Source organism: Lactuca virosa, chromosome 9 (assembly GCF_052849685.1).
Source record: "Lactuca virosa cultivar CGN04683 chromosome 9, Lactuca_virosa_CGN04683_v6, whole genome shotgun sequence".
NCBI lineage: Eukaryota > Viridiplantae > Streptophyta > Magnoliopsida > Asterales > Asteraceae > Lactuca > Lactuca virosa.
The window spans coordinates 45,066,216-45,081,386 of record NC_136434.1 but is presented as its reverse complement, the minus strand read 5'-3'; the positions used below and the strand labels follow the sequence as shown (position 1 = coordinate 45,081,386).

At 33.1% G+C, this 15,171-nt stretch overlaps 1 protein-coding gene and 1 pseudogene across 2 annotated transcripts; both read right to left on the bottom strand.

Annotated features, from left to right (window-relative positions):
• Positions 1 to 2,610: 2,610 nt before the first annotated feature.
• LOC145137114 (uncharacterized) lies at positions 2,611 to 6,447 on the bottom strand (annotated as a pseudogene). Its single transcript, XR_013720876.1, has 13 exons — positions 6,300 to 6,447; positions 5,591 to 5,901; positions 5,233 to 5,481; positions 4,899 to 5,140; positions 4,625 to 4,824; positions 4,445 to 4,516; positions 4,231 to 4,344; positions 4,055 to 4,172; positions 3,845 to 3,964; positions 3,712 to 3,759; positions 3,508 to 3,592; positions 3,362 to 3,418; positions 2,611 to 2,860 (listed from the first exon to the last, which is right to left on the bottom strand). The product of XR_013720876.1 is annotated as an uncharacterized LOC145137114 (transcript).
• A 141-nt stretch (positions 6,448 to 6,588) lies between these two features.
• Positions 6,589 to 10,566, bottom strand: LOC145139187 (casein kinase 1-like protein HD16). The gene is made up of 12 exons (XM_079073103.1): positions 10,437 to 10,566; positions 9,987 to 10,324; positions 9,791 to 9,919; positions 9,622 to 9,695; positions 8,189 to 8,258; positions 8,051 to 8,106; positions 7,851 to 7,922; positions 7,635 to 7,729; positions 7,473 to 7,539; positions 7,253 to 7,382; positions 6,992 to 7,099; positions 6,589 to 6,642 (listed from the first exon to the last, which is right to left on the bottom strand). Exons 1-12 carry the CDS (start codon positions 10,564 to 10,566, stop codon positions 6,589 to 6,591), a joined length of 1,323 nt encoding a protein of 440 aa, XP_078929229.1.
• Between the last annotated feature and the right edge of the window lie 4,605 nt (positions 10,567 to 15,171).

The following is a 15,171-nucleotide window of genomic DNA, read 5'->3' as shown; positions in this document are numbered from 1 at the left end:
CCTCATTTGCGGCTCACCATCACTGAGAGTAAACCCTAACGCCATCTGAGCTAGAGAGAGTGTAAGGAGCTAATTTTGGGGTCCTTTGGTACATTTCTTTTGAAGAGGAGGGAAGGATTCATCAAGGAACAAGAAGGGGGCCAGTAGATCAGTGTTATTTCGTCCAAGAGCTTCTGGAGAAGGTAACAAGTTCTCACATTTCTCCTTGTGTTGATTAGATCTCATGTTTTGATGAATAGGGTTTTCTATCACCTTTTTGTTAAGATATGAGTACATGGAGTCCCTTTCTAGGCCTAGACTTCAGATCTAGACCTTGTGAGGTCCAGATGGCCCAAAGGCTCAAGTTTTATTCAATCACTTAAAGACTTATTGTGTTGGTGCCCTTGTGGGAGCTTGTATTGGCATTATGAGTCTTATATGCCATGTTTAAACGTAAAGCTTGCAGCTTTACGTGACAATCGACCCTTAGGATGGTAGATCTAGTGTTTGGAGTGATGGATCTGCCTTAAATCGTCTAAATGAGGAATCTGACCGAAGAGACTCGCCGAGTCCATGACCTGACTCGACGAGTCGGTGAGGGTTTGTTCCGATGGGTTTGATTGTGCGATAACTCGGCGAGTTGGGGGTCAACTCGACGAGTTGAGTTGGACTTTCTTGAGACTTATGAGGAAACGAAGGGACTCGACGAGTCGCAAGATTGCACTCGACGAGTCGGGTCAAACATGGACTGTTGACTCGAGTTTGACTTTTGTTGACTTTAGGGTTTGGTCAACATGAGTAATGGAGACCATGGAGGGGTAAAATGGTCTTTTACCCAATTCAAGAGTTAGAGAGAGAAGGATAACATTTGGTTACTTAGAGTCGAGAATCAAGCACTGATTAGAGATATTTACCCTATGTGTTAGGCAATGGCTAATTCGAGATTCGAGTTCGAGGATATTTGCTTGCGGCTTGCGAGGTGAGTCTTCTCACTATACTTACCATGTGTGGTATCCTTGTGTGACCGAGATGTCTTATGTGTTTATATTGAGTACTGTGATATCCTGCATTATGTCTATGTGATTTATGATGTGTATTATTCTGTGCTTACTGAGTTATGGGACCGGAGGGTCCCACCGAGACACATTGACCGGAGGGTCTTACAGTGATATAGCCTCGAGTGGCTAATGAGTTGTGTGTGTGGTATTTTGGGGGACTCACTAAGCTTCGTGCTTACCGTGTTATGTGTTATGTGTTTCAGGTTTCTCAGGATCGCGGGAAGGCACCGGCTTGATTGTACACACCAGAGAAAGAGTTATGTTTCAAAGATCTTAGATTATTAATCAAACATGGAGTTGCGTTTTGTAAATTAAATAAATGAGATTTTTATAAAATGTGTTATGAGAATTATGTGATCTAAAAATAAAAAAAAATTGTTTGAAAATTTACGGTGTTACAAATAAATAAGTTTTAACTAAACACGTTTTCTAAATTTTCCAATGAAAATTGAAAATCGAAAACTAAAATTGAATAGGGAAAACAAAAAATGAAAAATGAAAACTGTTTTTCTAGTAACTAAACGCAACCTAAGTAACTATAATTTGAATGAATTGGAATCCGTTATAAGTTTTATTGACACATAATGAAATTTATTTTCTGTTTGGTTTTAGATATGTCAAAAGAATTGAAAAGTAGTTATGTAATATGATCAAAATTCTCTTTTAGTGATTTTTTTGTAACTTATTATTATTTTTAATAAAAACATAATATTTTTAATATTTTATTAAAATAAAATTTTCATTTATTAAACTTTTCCTCGTTCAAACTTTTTTTTTTCTTTGAATTTTTACATAATATAAAAATCAATCATGTTAAGGATCTATTTAGATTGATGAAATTCATGATATTTAAATGGATTTAGATAAGAGAAATAAAATATCCTCTTAGAATTTATTCCTATTTATCCCTCCTATCGTATCAAATGTTGACATGTGTCACATTTAATGACACATTTAATTAAATTGATAATATTTTAGTCCACTTATCACCATTTAATATGGGTAGGAAGATAGTAGGAATAAAATGTAAGAGGATATTTAATTTATTTAGATAAATATTGTTATATAATTTCTTGTCCCATACAAAAACATAAAAGAATATTAAATTCAAAATTCTTTTCAAATTCCCTTGTTTAACGGATTAGATAAACCTCCCATAGACGCAAGATTTTTAAAATCCTATCTTTTATGTATTTATTTTTCAAAAGTTATCGGTCAATCTATTCAACCTGGAATGGGCTTTGGTCAAAACAGCTGAAGTTTGTGCATGTTAAAATGGGTCGAGTTGCATTTGATCCATCAATACTTTATTGTCGTTTTTTCTTTAAATAGTTACAGTTCTATAATTTTAAAATTATAGCACAATAGAGTAAGTTATTAAAAATATACTTTGTGATTCGAATTGCTCGTTTTACTGTCTTTATTTTCCAACAACTTCCAACTAAATTTTCCCAAATAATTAAGATGAGTTTGACATAATTTAAGAGCATCAATTGCAAATCTTAAACTTGGAGATTACTCGAAAAGTTATGATGTTTTTCAGTATTTCTGAAGAAAAATGATAGCTTATACATTTTTGAACAAGAAATAGACTCCATTGATAATCAATCTATGAAACAGATAAAGATATCAGTGTTTTCCCATTCATTCGAGAGGAATGGACTCTCCAAGAAGATCAATCTTCAATTCTTAATAATTCTTAGCTACCGACTCTCTAAAACAAAAGGACTATATATACTACCACTAGAGACAAGACAAAAGGGAATAACAGCCAACATAATCAGCCAATAACAGCCATAATACCAGAAAAGACCATTCTACCCCTGGCCAAAAAGATAACAGAAATGTAGGGGCTTATCAAAAAAAAGTCACGAATAATACTGAACAATAACTGGATTTAAAATACTCTAATACTTCAAATACTTCTTGAGACCATATTTAACTGATAAATGTTATCTTTTTGTATAAAAAGAGTGAAAGTAATTTAGTAAATATTATGACAGCAACTTAAAGTGAATAAAAAAAAACCCACAATAAGATTATTAGTTGTCTTCTATTTTTGCTTTTCAGAAACTTCTACTTTTGGTGGCAACCGATTTGAAAACGATTTGTTGCCAGCATCAGATGTTGTCTCTGTGTCTGTTTCTGGCCCTTCCTTTGTAAAAAGAAGGATACCAGCTTAACAAAATCAGGCAAAACTTACAGCATTGTAGTTTCATTTTTTTTCTCATTAGGACATTGTACTTTGGAAAATCTAATAAGAAGAAATGAAAGTACGTTGCTATTTCTTGCATTAAAGAAAATAAAAAATAAAGAAAGCATACCGAATAGTGACTTGATAGTTGGTCTCTTTGGTTTGTTGCTTTTCTTTTTAAGTTCAGCTGCAATAATAAATATGAGTCGATTTTAATAACATGAATTCTCAGATATTTTATCCAGACAATACTTCACAGGAAAGAGAGAGAGATACCCATTCCAGGGACTTGATAGTCATTAACAATCTCATAATTCTTGTATGTGTAACCAACAAAGTTGATATCTTTGGATGAAAGCATCTGCAGATAAATAAATAAAAGAATAGTGAGAGGAAAACAAGAAACATAAAGACAAACCAACAACTTTGCAAAAGACGTAAATACCCTCATCATTAAAAAAACAGCCCTAGAAAGCTTACCCTTCTCCATGGTCCAGATCTTGATGAACTATTGTTTTGGTGTTCAGACTGAAACATGAACACAACAAGAAAACAAATAAAGGAGATAAGAGAAAGCTCATGTCAAATGAATATATGATGATATTAAATTTACAGATAGAAGAAAATACCTCTTCAAATTTTGGGTATCTAACTCATCATTAACTTCTGGAATGAATGCAGCTTCCATTTGATAAATTCTATCCCAATCAATACCTCTAAACCAAGGATGAGCCTAACATAACAAAATAAGTCAATTTATTTAAAAATTGACTACTTGGAATAATTTTCCAAGAATCTAGAAAAGAACACACCATAGGCATACAACACCTTTTGAACCAAGCCTCTGGTTCACATTACAAAGCAGTTTGCTAATCAGATCTTTTGCCTCTAATGAAAGCCTTGCTTCTTCCGGAAACTTCAAATGTATTTTCCAGTTTACTCTACAAATTCTAACAAAATTAGCACCCATAAATAACATAATATACTTATCCTAAATACTTAATTAATTTCAAATGATATACCTTCCTGCAAGTTGACATTGGATCATCAGAGTAGAAAGGTGGATACCCATACCCTACAAGCATTTCAAACATAATCGCCCCAAGAGACCACCTGAAGAACAACAACAATCAATCAATCAAATAATCATTTTAAACATACAAAGTTGAAATTGGAATTAGGCTTAAAGTAATTCATGAACCTATAAAATTACATCCAATCACATTCAAGTGCTCAGTAGAACTTCGGGAGCTATATAATCAGGTGTTCCAACAGTAGAATAAGCCTGAAAAATATCACAAAATAGAGTTGTAGTTTATTTGTATGTCAGTATCAAAAAAGATCCATTTTTTTGTCCAGTTATTATATAAGAAGAACAAGATGGATCCATTACAAGTGTTCTCCTGTTTTTCTGCCAATGTTGAAGTTGTTCTTGTTGTGCGCTCCAGAACGATCATCACCCGTTGAAGTTCCAACACCATTATCCACATTTGAAAAATCCGTGTACTACAATCTAGAGGTTTACACAATCCAAAATCTGATAATCTCAAATGCCCGTATCTATCAAGTAGCAAATTATCCGGTTTGATGTCTCTGTTGCAAAAAAAAAAAAAAAAAAAAAAGAATTTGAGTATATACTAAAAAAGAAGATTTCAAAGGAGATATACCTATGTACATAATTATGTTTGTGGATGGATTCAATAGCTAAAACTGTTTCTGCAACATAAAATCTGGCTTCATCTTCGGTTAAGGTGTCCTTTCTCATAAGTAAAGTCATCATGTCTCCACCAGGAAGATATTCCATGATTAGATATAAATATTCATCATCTTGAAAAGAGCAATATAGTTTGACTATACAGTTGCTGTCTACCTCTGCAAGTAGATTCCTTTCAGCTCTCACATGTTCAACCTAAAAATGGGATTTATAAACTTAAGTACTTGCTTGTGTAGTAACAAAAACATAAAGTCATAAACATTGTATAGAATTAATAAAGTGTTGACTTGGCCTCTACGAAGCATTTCTGATTTCTTGAGCTTTTTCATGGCAAATACACTGCCTGTTGTCTTCTCTCTGCAGACTCTGACCTCACCAAAAGCACCCTTTCCAATCATGGTGAGTAGCTCAAAATCATCAGCACCCTTTTAAGGCGCATGTATTCGGTTTCCTTCTTCTCTAGAAATTTAAGTAAGTTGTCTTGATCTTCCTCTGAAACATCAGCATCAGCCAGTTTTTTCTCGAGTGAAATTCGCCTATTTAAACAAAATCCAAGTGTTACTTACTGGATTGATGTTCTAATATCATGCAATGGTCAAAAACTAAAACACTAAATTATGTAATTTCATCAAGACTTTGATGTACCTTTCTTTCCTCTCCTGCAAATTCTTCATTTGCTCCTTGTAATGGTTCTCAATATACTTCTTGGCTGCAGCAACCTTTTGCTTTGTGATATTTGATGCCTCTTCACCAGAAATGTCATCTTCACCACCACCCATCGAATCCCTCCTTCTGGTATTTGACCTCATCGGTCTCTTGGTTGAAATTTATGTAGCCAACTCCTTGCTGAATCCATCAATTTCCCTCACTCTAACTCTAAGGGAACCATCACCAACCACGAATCAATGTCTCAGAGACACATAAATGTTAAGAATTCCCCCCTGATCAACAGATATCTGCAATCACATTGTATTCAAAATCAATCAAAATAAACACCACTTACATGAATAGAATATAAACCATTGGAAGAGCAACAGACATCAAAAGAATATTGTATAAGCACGATTGTTCCAGATCAAAGCTTCAGCATAATTTATTGACGATTGAACTCATGAATCGATAATGGTCCCGGGTACATCACCAAAATAATAAACATTACAGAATTTGAACTCATCCGATTATAACACGCCTTTTCGAGATCCAAAAGCTTTACACCAATACATAAATATAAAGATTTCAAAGTTTTTCGTGTCGTAGATCGAATTTTCACAAAGATAAAGCTCGATATGCAACAAAGTCTCGCGAATCAAAGTGCTTTATAAAAATTTGTGCCTCAAACAAAAAATTAACTTACCGTAATTAAATAAAACTAAGATGAACAAGCAAAAAAAAAACGAAAAAACGGATTGAATCGATGCAGAATCGCTCGTCAGTTAAAAAACGCCAAGGAATTCCTGTATCGGAGATTAAAAAAATTGCAGAATTGTATCGTTAGATCGAGAAAGTTTGATATATGTAAATTATACCGGATATAAATCTCCTATTCTAATAAATAATTACAATCATGCCACGCCACGCCACGTACCCAACAATTTAGTTTTCCAGCTTTTTTTTTTATTAAGCCTTATTTACGTAAATGCCCTTTACTTCAAATCAAACGATCCAGTTGCAATAAATCCACAAAAATCCGGAAAAACCTGCACTCAAAATATGCAACCAATCAATTTAAATGAATAAAAGATTTGAAAATAATATGAAAAAATCGGTTCTTCAAATTTGAAATGAGAAAAACCCGATTTAATATGGCAGTCTGTTTAATGTGATTAGAAATTAAATAAATTGCAGTGATTAAATCCCAAAAAATCTGCACCGATTTATCAAATTCTGAAATATATACAATTATACCATTTATACGCTTATTTTGTTTTCAGGATTCTGCTCCAACCAAACTAAAGAAAAACATCGATCAAAAGGCATATTGAATAAGAAAATATTATGTACCTTGTAAAGTTCCATCAAGTTCTTAAAGCTCTAAACTTTTGAAACAAGGTTGTTGAATCTCTTCATCTGTTTGATATCAGCAAATACTGTAAGAAAAAAAGTGTTATCTCTTGTGAAACAGAAATACCTGATTAAAGAACTGTTTCTACATTGCTGTTATAAGTTACATATTCATATTATTGGTAAATAAATTTAAGTATGTTGCTATAAGGGGTGAAGAAATGTAAATATAATGTTGAAAAGGAGTAAAGTATGTTGTTATTTTGTGCAATAAGTATGAGATTTTGGTGTAATTAAGGAATATACATGATACCCTTGCCAAGGAAGTCTACCACGGTGTAGAAATACAAGTGTATATGCAAGAGATTCTAAATCATCTCTTCTACTTGCTGTTCTTCCTAAATATGCATGCACACTAGCATATCTAACTGTTCCCCTGTTACAACATACCAAAACATTTATTAAAAAAACAATATAATATGAAATGAAGGGTTTGGTTTAATTAGTTAGGAGAATGAGATTTCACCTAAACATGTCAGGCCTTTGATCGTAGTCAACATGTTGACCATTTATACTTTCTCTCCACTTTGTTGCTGCATTTGATAGATACCATCATATCAATGAATGTGTTAATGGAAAATGAGATGTAATAGAAAACCCATGAAAGGAATTGGATGAAATGACTTACCTAGCCCTAAGTCAACAAGAAATAGTTTCTTCTCTTGAGCTGTTGATGGTTGACCAAGTAAAAAATTCTCTAGCTTTACATCTCCATGCACATAACTATAAATACAGACATAACTCTTGCAATGAATATAAGGGAAAGGGGAAACATCTTATATAGTGAAATGAAAAAAGAATAAGAATATTTGGAATGTATATATATTATATATATTTTATATACCCTCTTGTAGAAATCTTTTCCAAAATTGATAAAGATTCCACAGCTATACAAGCCACCATTTCTGATGACATCATGGAAAACAAAATGCAACAATAAAAAACAAGTTACCACTTTTGGAATGTTAAATCAAAATGCAGTAAACCACAAGAAAAAATAGAGGAAATAATCATTTGATGTTCATAGGTTTATGGAGAACTCACGTTTGTCCAGAAGAATTCCAAACATCCCACAAACTAGGCACCAACATGTCCATGACCTATAATGTAAATAGAGAAAAAGAAATGTTATATAGTTATTCATTTAAATAAACTAAAAACTCATCAAGTATTAGCATATACCATAACATAGTAATCTCCTTGTTTTCCTTTATAATGAACTTTAGGCACTCCATGACTCCCACCCAGAGTACTGTTTCACCAAGAAAAAACAAATCCACTTCTTTAAATTCAAAAAAGAACAATGTTAATCTGTTTACTAATCACAAAAACATAATGTGCACATATGTAACGACGTAAATTTTCAAAACAATTTTTCATTTTTAAATCATACTTTTAATCATCAAAAACAATATCCAAACAAAATGTATCCAATGTTATCATCACAGACAAATCCCAATATCTCATATACATAGATCCTCTCAGTGTGTACGGATCATGCCGGCGCCTTCCCACAGTCCTCGCTAGTACCTGAAACACACAACACAACAACTGTAAGCATAAATGCTTAGTGAGTTCCCCAAAATACCACATACGCACATACGCCACTCAAGGCTATAAGACCTTCCGGTCTCTGTGTCTCAGGGGACTTCCGTCCCATAACTCTGGTAGACCTTCCGGCCCTACCTGTGACTCGGCGAGTGCACTCGTGTGACTCGGCGAGTCCATGCATGTCCTCTTCGTCCCTGGTCCTCACTCGACTCGCTGAGTAAACCCTACACTCAACGGTTATCACAGGTCGCGAATCGCGGGGCAACCCGACTCGACTCGTCGAGTCCACTTATGGACTCGGCGAGTTCCTCCCATGACATCACTCATCTGACCTCCTGAGGTCAGATCTGCTTCTCTAATCTATAGATCTGACTTCCCCATGACCAATAAACACGTAAAGGTCGAATCTTGCTACACATGCAATGCTCACGAGGCTTATTTTGGTGAAATTCCTTCTAACATGGCAACCTAAGTCCATTTCCTCCATAGAACCACAAAAAGCAGTATGGTTAAAGGCTCTCTGGACCTCAAAAGGTCCAGATCTAGAGTTTAGCACTCAATGGGACACTATGCACAACTAAACAAGCCATAAAAGGGTATAGAAAACCCTAAATTCAATGTCCTTGAGCAAAACAAGAGAATAGGATCGACTAGCTACCTCAAACTTGAAGATTCAAGCTGAAAACCCACTGAAATGCAATCCTCTTGACTTCCCCTTGCTGGAAACACTTTCTCCTTTGCAAAATCACACCAAAAATGATCAAAAAGGCTCAAACTCTCTCACAACTCGCTCACAATCGCTAGGGTATCTCTCTCTGGACTGGTAGCCGCAAATGGAGGCCATAAAGGCCTTTACATAGGGCTCAGGCCCTGAGATTTAGGGTTTCATTTTACAGCGCGGACTCGCCGAGTCCACGCATCGACTCGTCGAGTCCGTTCATTAATCCAGTCAGCATTCGCGGTCCTACTCGACGAGTCTACGACTCAACTCGTTGAGTCCCTCTCTTTTTCTCAAAAATAAATGATAAAATATTATACCTGGAATTCCGGATGTTACAACATACTTGTAAACTTGCCACTCGTATGGAGGACCATAACTGCAGCCTTTGCTGTTTCTATGCTCAAACTTAAGAGCTACCTGTCACAAGTCACAACCAAAATTAAAGAAAATGAATTGCAGAAATCAGATTTTATATAAAATGTAAGCTTGATTGTTTGATGCAAGAACATTACCTCTGTAGCACCAGGACCTGATATGCGATCAGTTCCACCAGATACACGACGACCAACAAATACCTGACCAAATCCACCTTTCCCTAATTTTCTTTCGACCTTATATTGAGGTGATCCACCTACTTGAACCTGAAAATCAATGCGTTTTATAAGTAAAGAAGCATTACAAAAATCGAAGGAGCAATAGACAACATACCCTTTCAGGAAAAGGGGCGGTATTCCCTTCTTCTTCCTGGCCTGTAACCTTGTTAGCGCTCAAGCCACCGCTTCCATCTGCCATTGCTCCTTTGAATGTCTCTTCTCCTGTTTCCTCTGTTCGCTTTTTATCCTCCTCTGCTTCAGAAATGACAACCACCGGCTTTTTTGCTAAACCCTCTTTTTTCTTCTTAGTCGGCAGCCGCGGCTTCTTTTGTTGCTTCGGCTCAACACCAACCGCCGTCGCTTCCCTAGCTGCAGCCGCTCGAGTTTTAACGTGATTACCCACTAAATGCTCCGATCGCTTATTGGGCCTACCTTCTCTCTTCTTCTTCTCGACTACAGGATCACGTGCACGTCGTACTCAAAATTGGTTCAAATTGGGGAAAGAACAAATGGAAATGGAATAAGCCCTAGGTTGGAAATGAGGATGATGACACGTGATTCACACCAGGTAATGAATTTAGGGTTGCAGTGGAAGAAGGAGAGTCGGGGTTAGGATCGTCTAACCTCATCCTGACGGAGACTAATTCGGAGGAGGATAAGGCACTGTAGATGAAATCTTCAAGGTTCCGTTTCATGCGTTGTTGAACGCAATCGATGGTGTGTTAATCGAGGATAGTCATTGAGGGTTAACCGGTGACGACGGTCCAAATACAGAATATCTGTGAAACCAACTGGCTTTTAGGCTCACTGATAGGAAGACACACACAAAAAGAGAAAGATAGAGAGAGTGAGTGATGAAGAAGACGTCTGTAGAAAGAGAGTTGTTGGGAGAGTATTGCTTTCTTCACCCGATTTCTTTCTGCATATACAACACACGTTACGAGTTACAGTGCGTGTGTGTATCGACTCTTATTTGGATCCGACTCCGACCCATTTTTAGCTTTGGATCTTACCCGACTCATGTTAACTTTAATATCTTTAATTAAATTCACTTTTACACAATATAAACAAATATAAAAATTCGATTATAAAAATAAATAATACATGACTAAATTAATATTTTCAGATTTACAATGGTTAAACAAATTATAAAAAAATTATATAATGTTATTGTACCGTTTTTGCCAATACTTAACAAAAATACTTAAAAATACTACAAATTTACATTATACATATTTGTTCGCTATATAAATATTATATAAACTACTGATTTGCTATTTCTTAAATATTTTAATTTTTAAAGTAATCTCATTTATCTCTTAAGGTTGCAGACATACAATGCATTCCCTTTCTTCTAAAAAGACTACAAAATTAAATACTTCAACAACTACAGCGGTTAATACTTCAATGAACAAAGGTTTCTTTTTAAATGTTGTAATTTACAATATTATTATTATTTCTTATTTTTTAACTAACATAAAATTTAATTAATTAAAATACACATGTATTAACATAAAAAAATAGATAAATTGTCAAGTTCTTCGTCCGCTGCAAATCAATATTCTTCGAAATTGGTAACCAATGCTTACAAAGGTACGCTTATTTATTCAATTGTATTATATAATCATATTATTTACCGTATTTCACATTTCATATCCTATCATATGTGTTCTTATGCAGAAAACAACAATAACATGTACCACATGCAAGCCAGAGAGAAAAGAAGACAAAGAAAAATATATTTGGAAAATAAAATATCGAAGAAAATGAAAACAACATCGAACGTTCCAAGTACATCAATACCGCATTTCTTAAATAATATATTAAACTGTAACCCTATTATTATTTTATATTCTATGTTTTACTGTTACTTTGTTTTATACATATCTTTACAGGTTTTATAAGTTGTTGCTATTTGCAGATCGATCAACCAACATTGTTGGTCAAACTCAAAATGTCAATTCATTTACTTCACCTGGAATGCATAATACAACCATACAAAACTCTCATTCTTTTACAGATGTTAGAACTCCGTTATCTAACATTACAAATGTTAAAAATCCGTTATCTAACATTAGAAACGGTAATTATTTATTGTTTTTTAAAATATATTTTTATCCACTTTCTATATATATATATATATATATATATATATATATATATATATATATATATATATATATATATATATATATATATATATATATATAAAGGTCTAAACATTTAGAGAGTTTGAATTTATAATGAAAGTAAGAAAAAATATTGAATTACTAAAATTGAAGTAACAATTTCTCTTTTAAATCTAAACAAATAATTTAAATAAATAAACAAAAGAAATGATTGGGCTTCAATTTAGAAAATTTAAAAATAAAAGAAAATTTACATTAATTAAATTGATAGTCATTTATTATTATATTTATTACGATTATTATATTAAAATATTATATGAAATTTAATAAATAAAAAAAATATAAAATGACATGTGAAAAAAATTTAATTTAAAATAACTACAAAATGACATGTGGCAAAATGAATGAGAGTATGATATGTGGCAAAAAAATATTTATTATAATACGAGCGTTTAGTTTTAGTTTAAACAAAACGCTCCAAATCAAAAAGCTGTTTCATGTAGCGTTTAACAAAACGTTACGAAGCTTTTGAAATCAATACTCATAATTGCCCTTAAAAATATATTTATATATTTATTTATTTTTAAACAATTGTCCTTTTATGTAATTTTATAACCGTTACGCGTTAACAACTACTTTTTCCAAACATGCCATATGTTAGATAGCTTTTAGAATTTTTGAGCGTTTTGCTTAAACTAAACGCTAAAAACTTGTAGTGTCAAACAAGACTTTTAGTTCAAAATGAAACGTTTTGTCAAATGCTAGAAGCTCTCAAACGCTCCGTGCTAAACACACCCTATAAAATCGAACACAAAAGAAAAAAATCACACTGAATATAGGGTTTAGGGATCGACTGTTGAGAGCTTGGTTGGTTCCACAATTCTTTGATTTTTTTTTCTCAAAGGCATTCGCCTGTTGTTTCCCATCTTCTCCTTACAAATAACAGAGAATAAAAATGGTGGGAATGGAATTTAATTTTTCCCCGTTTCTCTTCATTTTAGTAAAAAACAAACAAGAGAAATAGAAATGATTTTATTTCTTATTGTTTATTTCTCTATACCAAACATCCCTTATAAGATGACAACCAATTTTGTCTTGATTTTTAATTTAGACATCAAATTTTGGAATATGTAAAATAGATAAGGTTTGTTGTGATTAATTATATTTGATTAGGGCATTTCAAACCCAATTTGATGTTATGTTAACACCATTTACACCATGTTATGAATATATCACAAACTAGAGGTTTGGTATCCAAGAATCTGGATATCTTACGGATCGTATAAGTTTATTGTCCTTATTGATATTTCTCATATTTCTTGGTTAACAGGAATTCAATTTAGGTTAATCAATGAGGAACACTCGAAGTTTTAGGCACAAAACAACAAACTCTTTTCTAAAGATTATATGGATTATTAAATTTCGCATTAGAGTTCCAAATTAGCAAAATATTCTCATGTATCCAAAATTTGGATAAGGTCACTGAAATTTGAAATTTGGAGTTAGAAAATGATTTTTTTTTTAAAAAAAAACGTCAACCAACTTAATTGCATGCCAGAACTTCCTATATACACATCTTAGTTGTCAAGAACTTCTTCTTCCATTTGCCTTGTAGATTGAGTTGTCATTAAACAAACTCAAATTAGTTGAAAAGCTAGTTAATAACTAAAATCTAACTGGTAGCTGATAGCTAAAAAGTTAGTTACTGTTTGACAAGAAATAATATTTGATAAACTAGGTGATAAGTTATGTGACATGTAAAATTACATAGAAAGACATGAAAAACATTAGTTTTTTTTATAATTAATACAGAGTATATTTCAGATAATTTTTTTTATAAACAACAAATCAATAATCGCACTGAAACGGTACTCTAAAATATATTTTTAAAAAGCTAGTCTATAGGTTGAGTTTATGAAACACTTTTTGGTTTGACAAACATGAGAATCTAACAAAACACCGAAAAACTATTTGTGGCATTCCAAACGTCGCCTTGATGCCCCCACATATCTATAAAATCCTAAAGAATCATAAATAAATAAAATAAAATAAAAATTATGTTGGTAGACAAAACCACCCCTACGCTTCCTGTTTTGGTAGACAAAACGCTACTCTAAAATATATTTTTAAAAAGCTAGTCTATAGGTTGAGTTTATGAAACACTTTTTGGTTTGACAAACATGAGAATCTAACAAAACACCGAAAAACTATTTGTGGCATTCCAAACGTCGCCTTGATGCCCCCACATATCTATAAAATCCTAAAGAATCATAAATAAATAAAATAAAATAAAAATTATGTTGGTAGACAAAACCACCCCTACGCTTCCTGTTTTGAAGGTAGTAACAATATATTCCTTTTTTTTTTTGCCTAAGTCATCTAATAGGATTTTTCATATTCTTAACCTAAGCTTGTTCAATATCATAACTCGATGTTTTGATCTCCAAATTAAAACTGTGTTAAAAAAACAATTTAATAATCGTATTGAAACGCTACTCTAAAGTATATTTTTAAAAAGTCGCTTTATAGGTTAGGTTTATTAAACACTTTTTGATTTGACAAACATGACAATCTAAAAAAACACCGAAAAACTATTTATGGCATGTCAAACATCGCCTTGATACCCCCCACATATCTATAAAATCCTAAAGAATCTCCCTATCTAATAAACAAAACCATTTGTCCACGTGTCCTTTCAAAACATCAGTTTTCTGCCAATGTTAAATACCGGTTTTACCCCTTCTTGGTTTCACGTAGGATTAGATATGGAAATTTGGAATATGGAATATGGATATCGAATTGAATATGGAATCCATATAACGCCCTGTCTTTCTTTCAATTTTTATTGCTCATAACAGCTGTACACATTAACTTAATTTCATTACATACCCGATTAAGAGCATCTTATTATGGTATCCATATCAATCATATCGATTACATTTAATTTTGATTATTATGTCGTTTTGATCGTATTATGCTCAATATATACTTGAAACATACGATATCAATCATTCTTTAGAGCATCGTCTTTCCAAGGTTTTCCATCATCAACACTTCAGTTATCGGATATTCAATCAACGACTTCAATCCTTTCGGTAAGTTTCTGCTTCTCAATGTGTATATGTAAGCCCCTGTTTCCCACAGAAGGACAGAACATGGCGAGGTTAATCC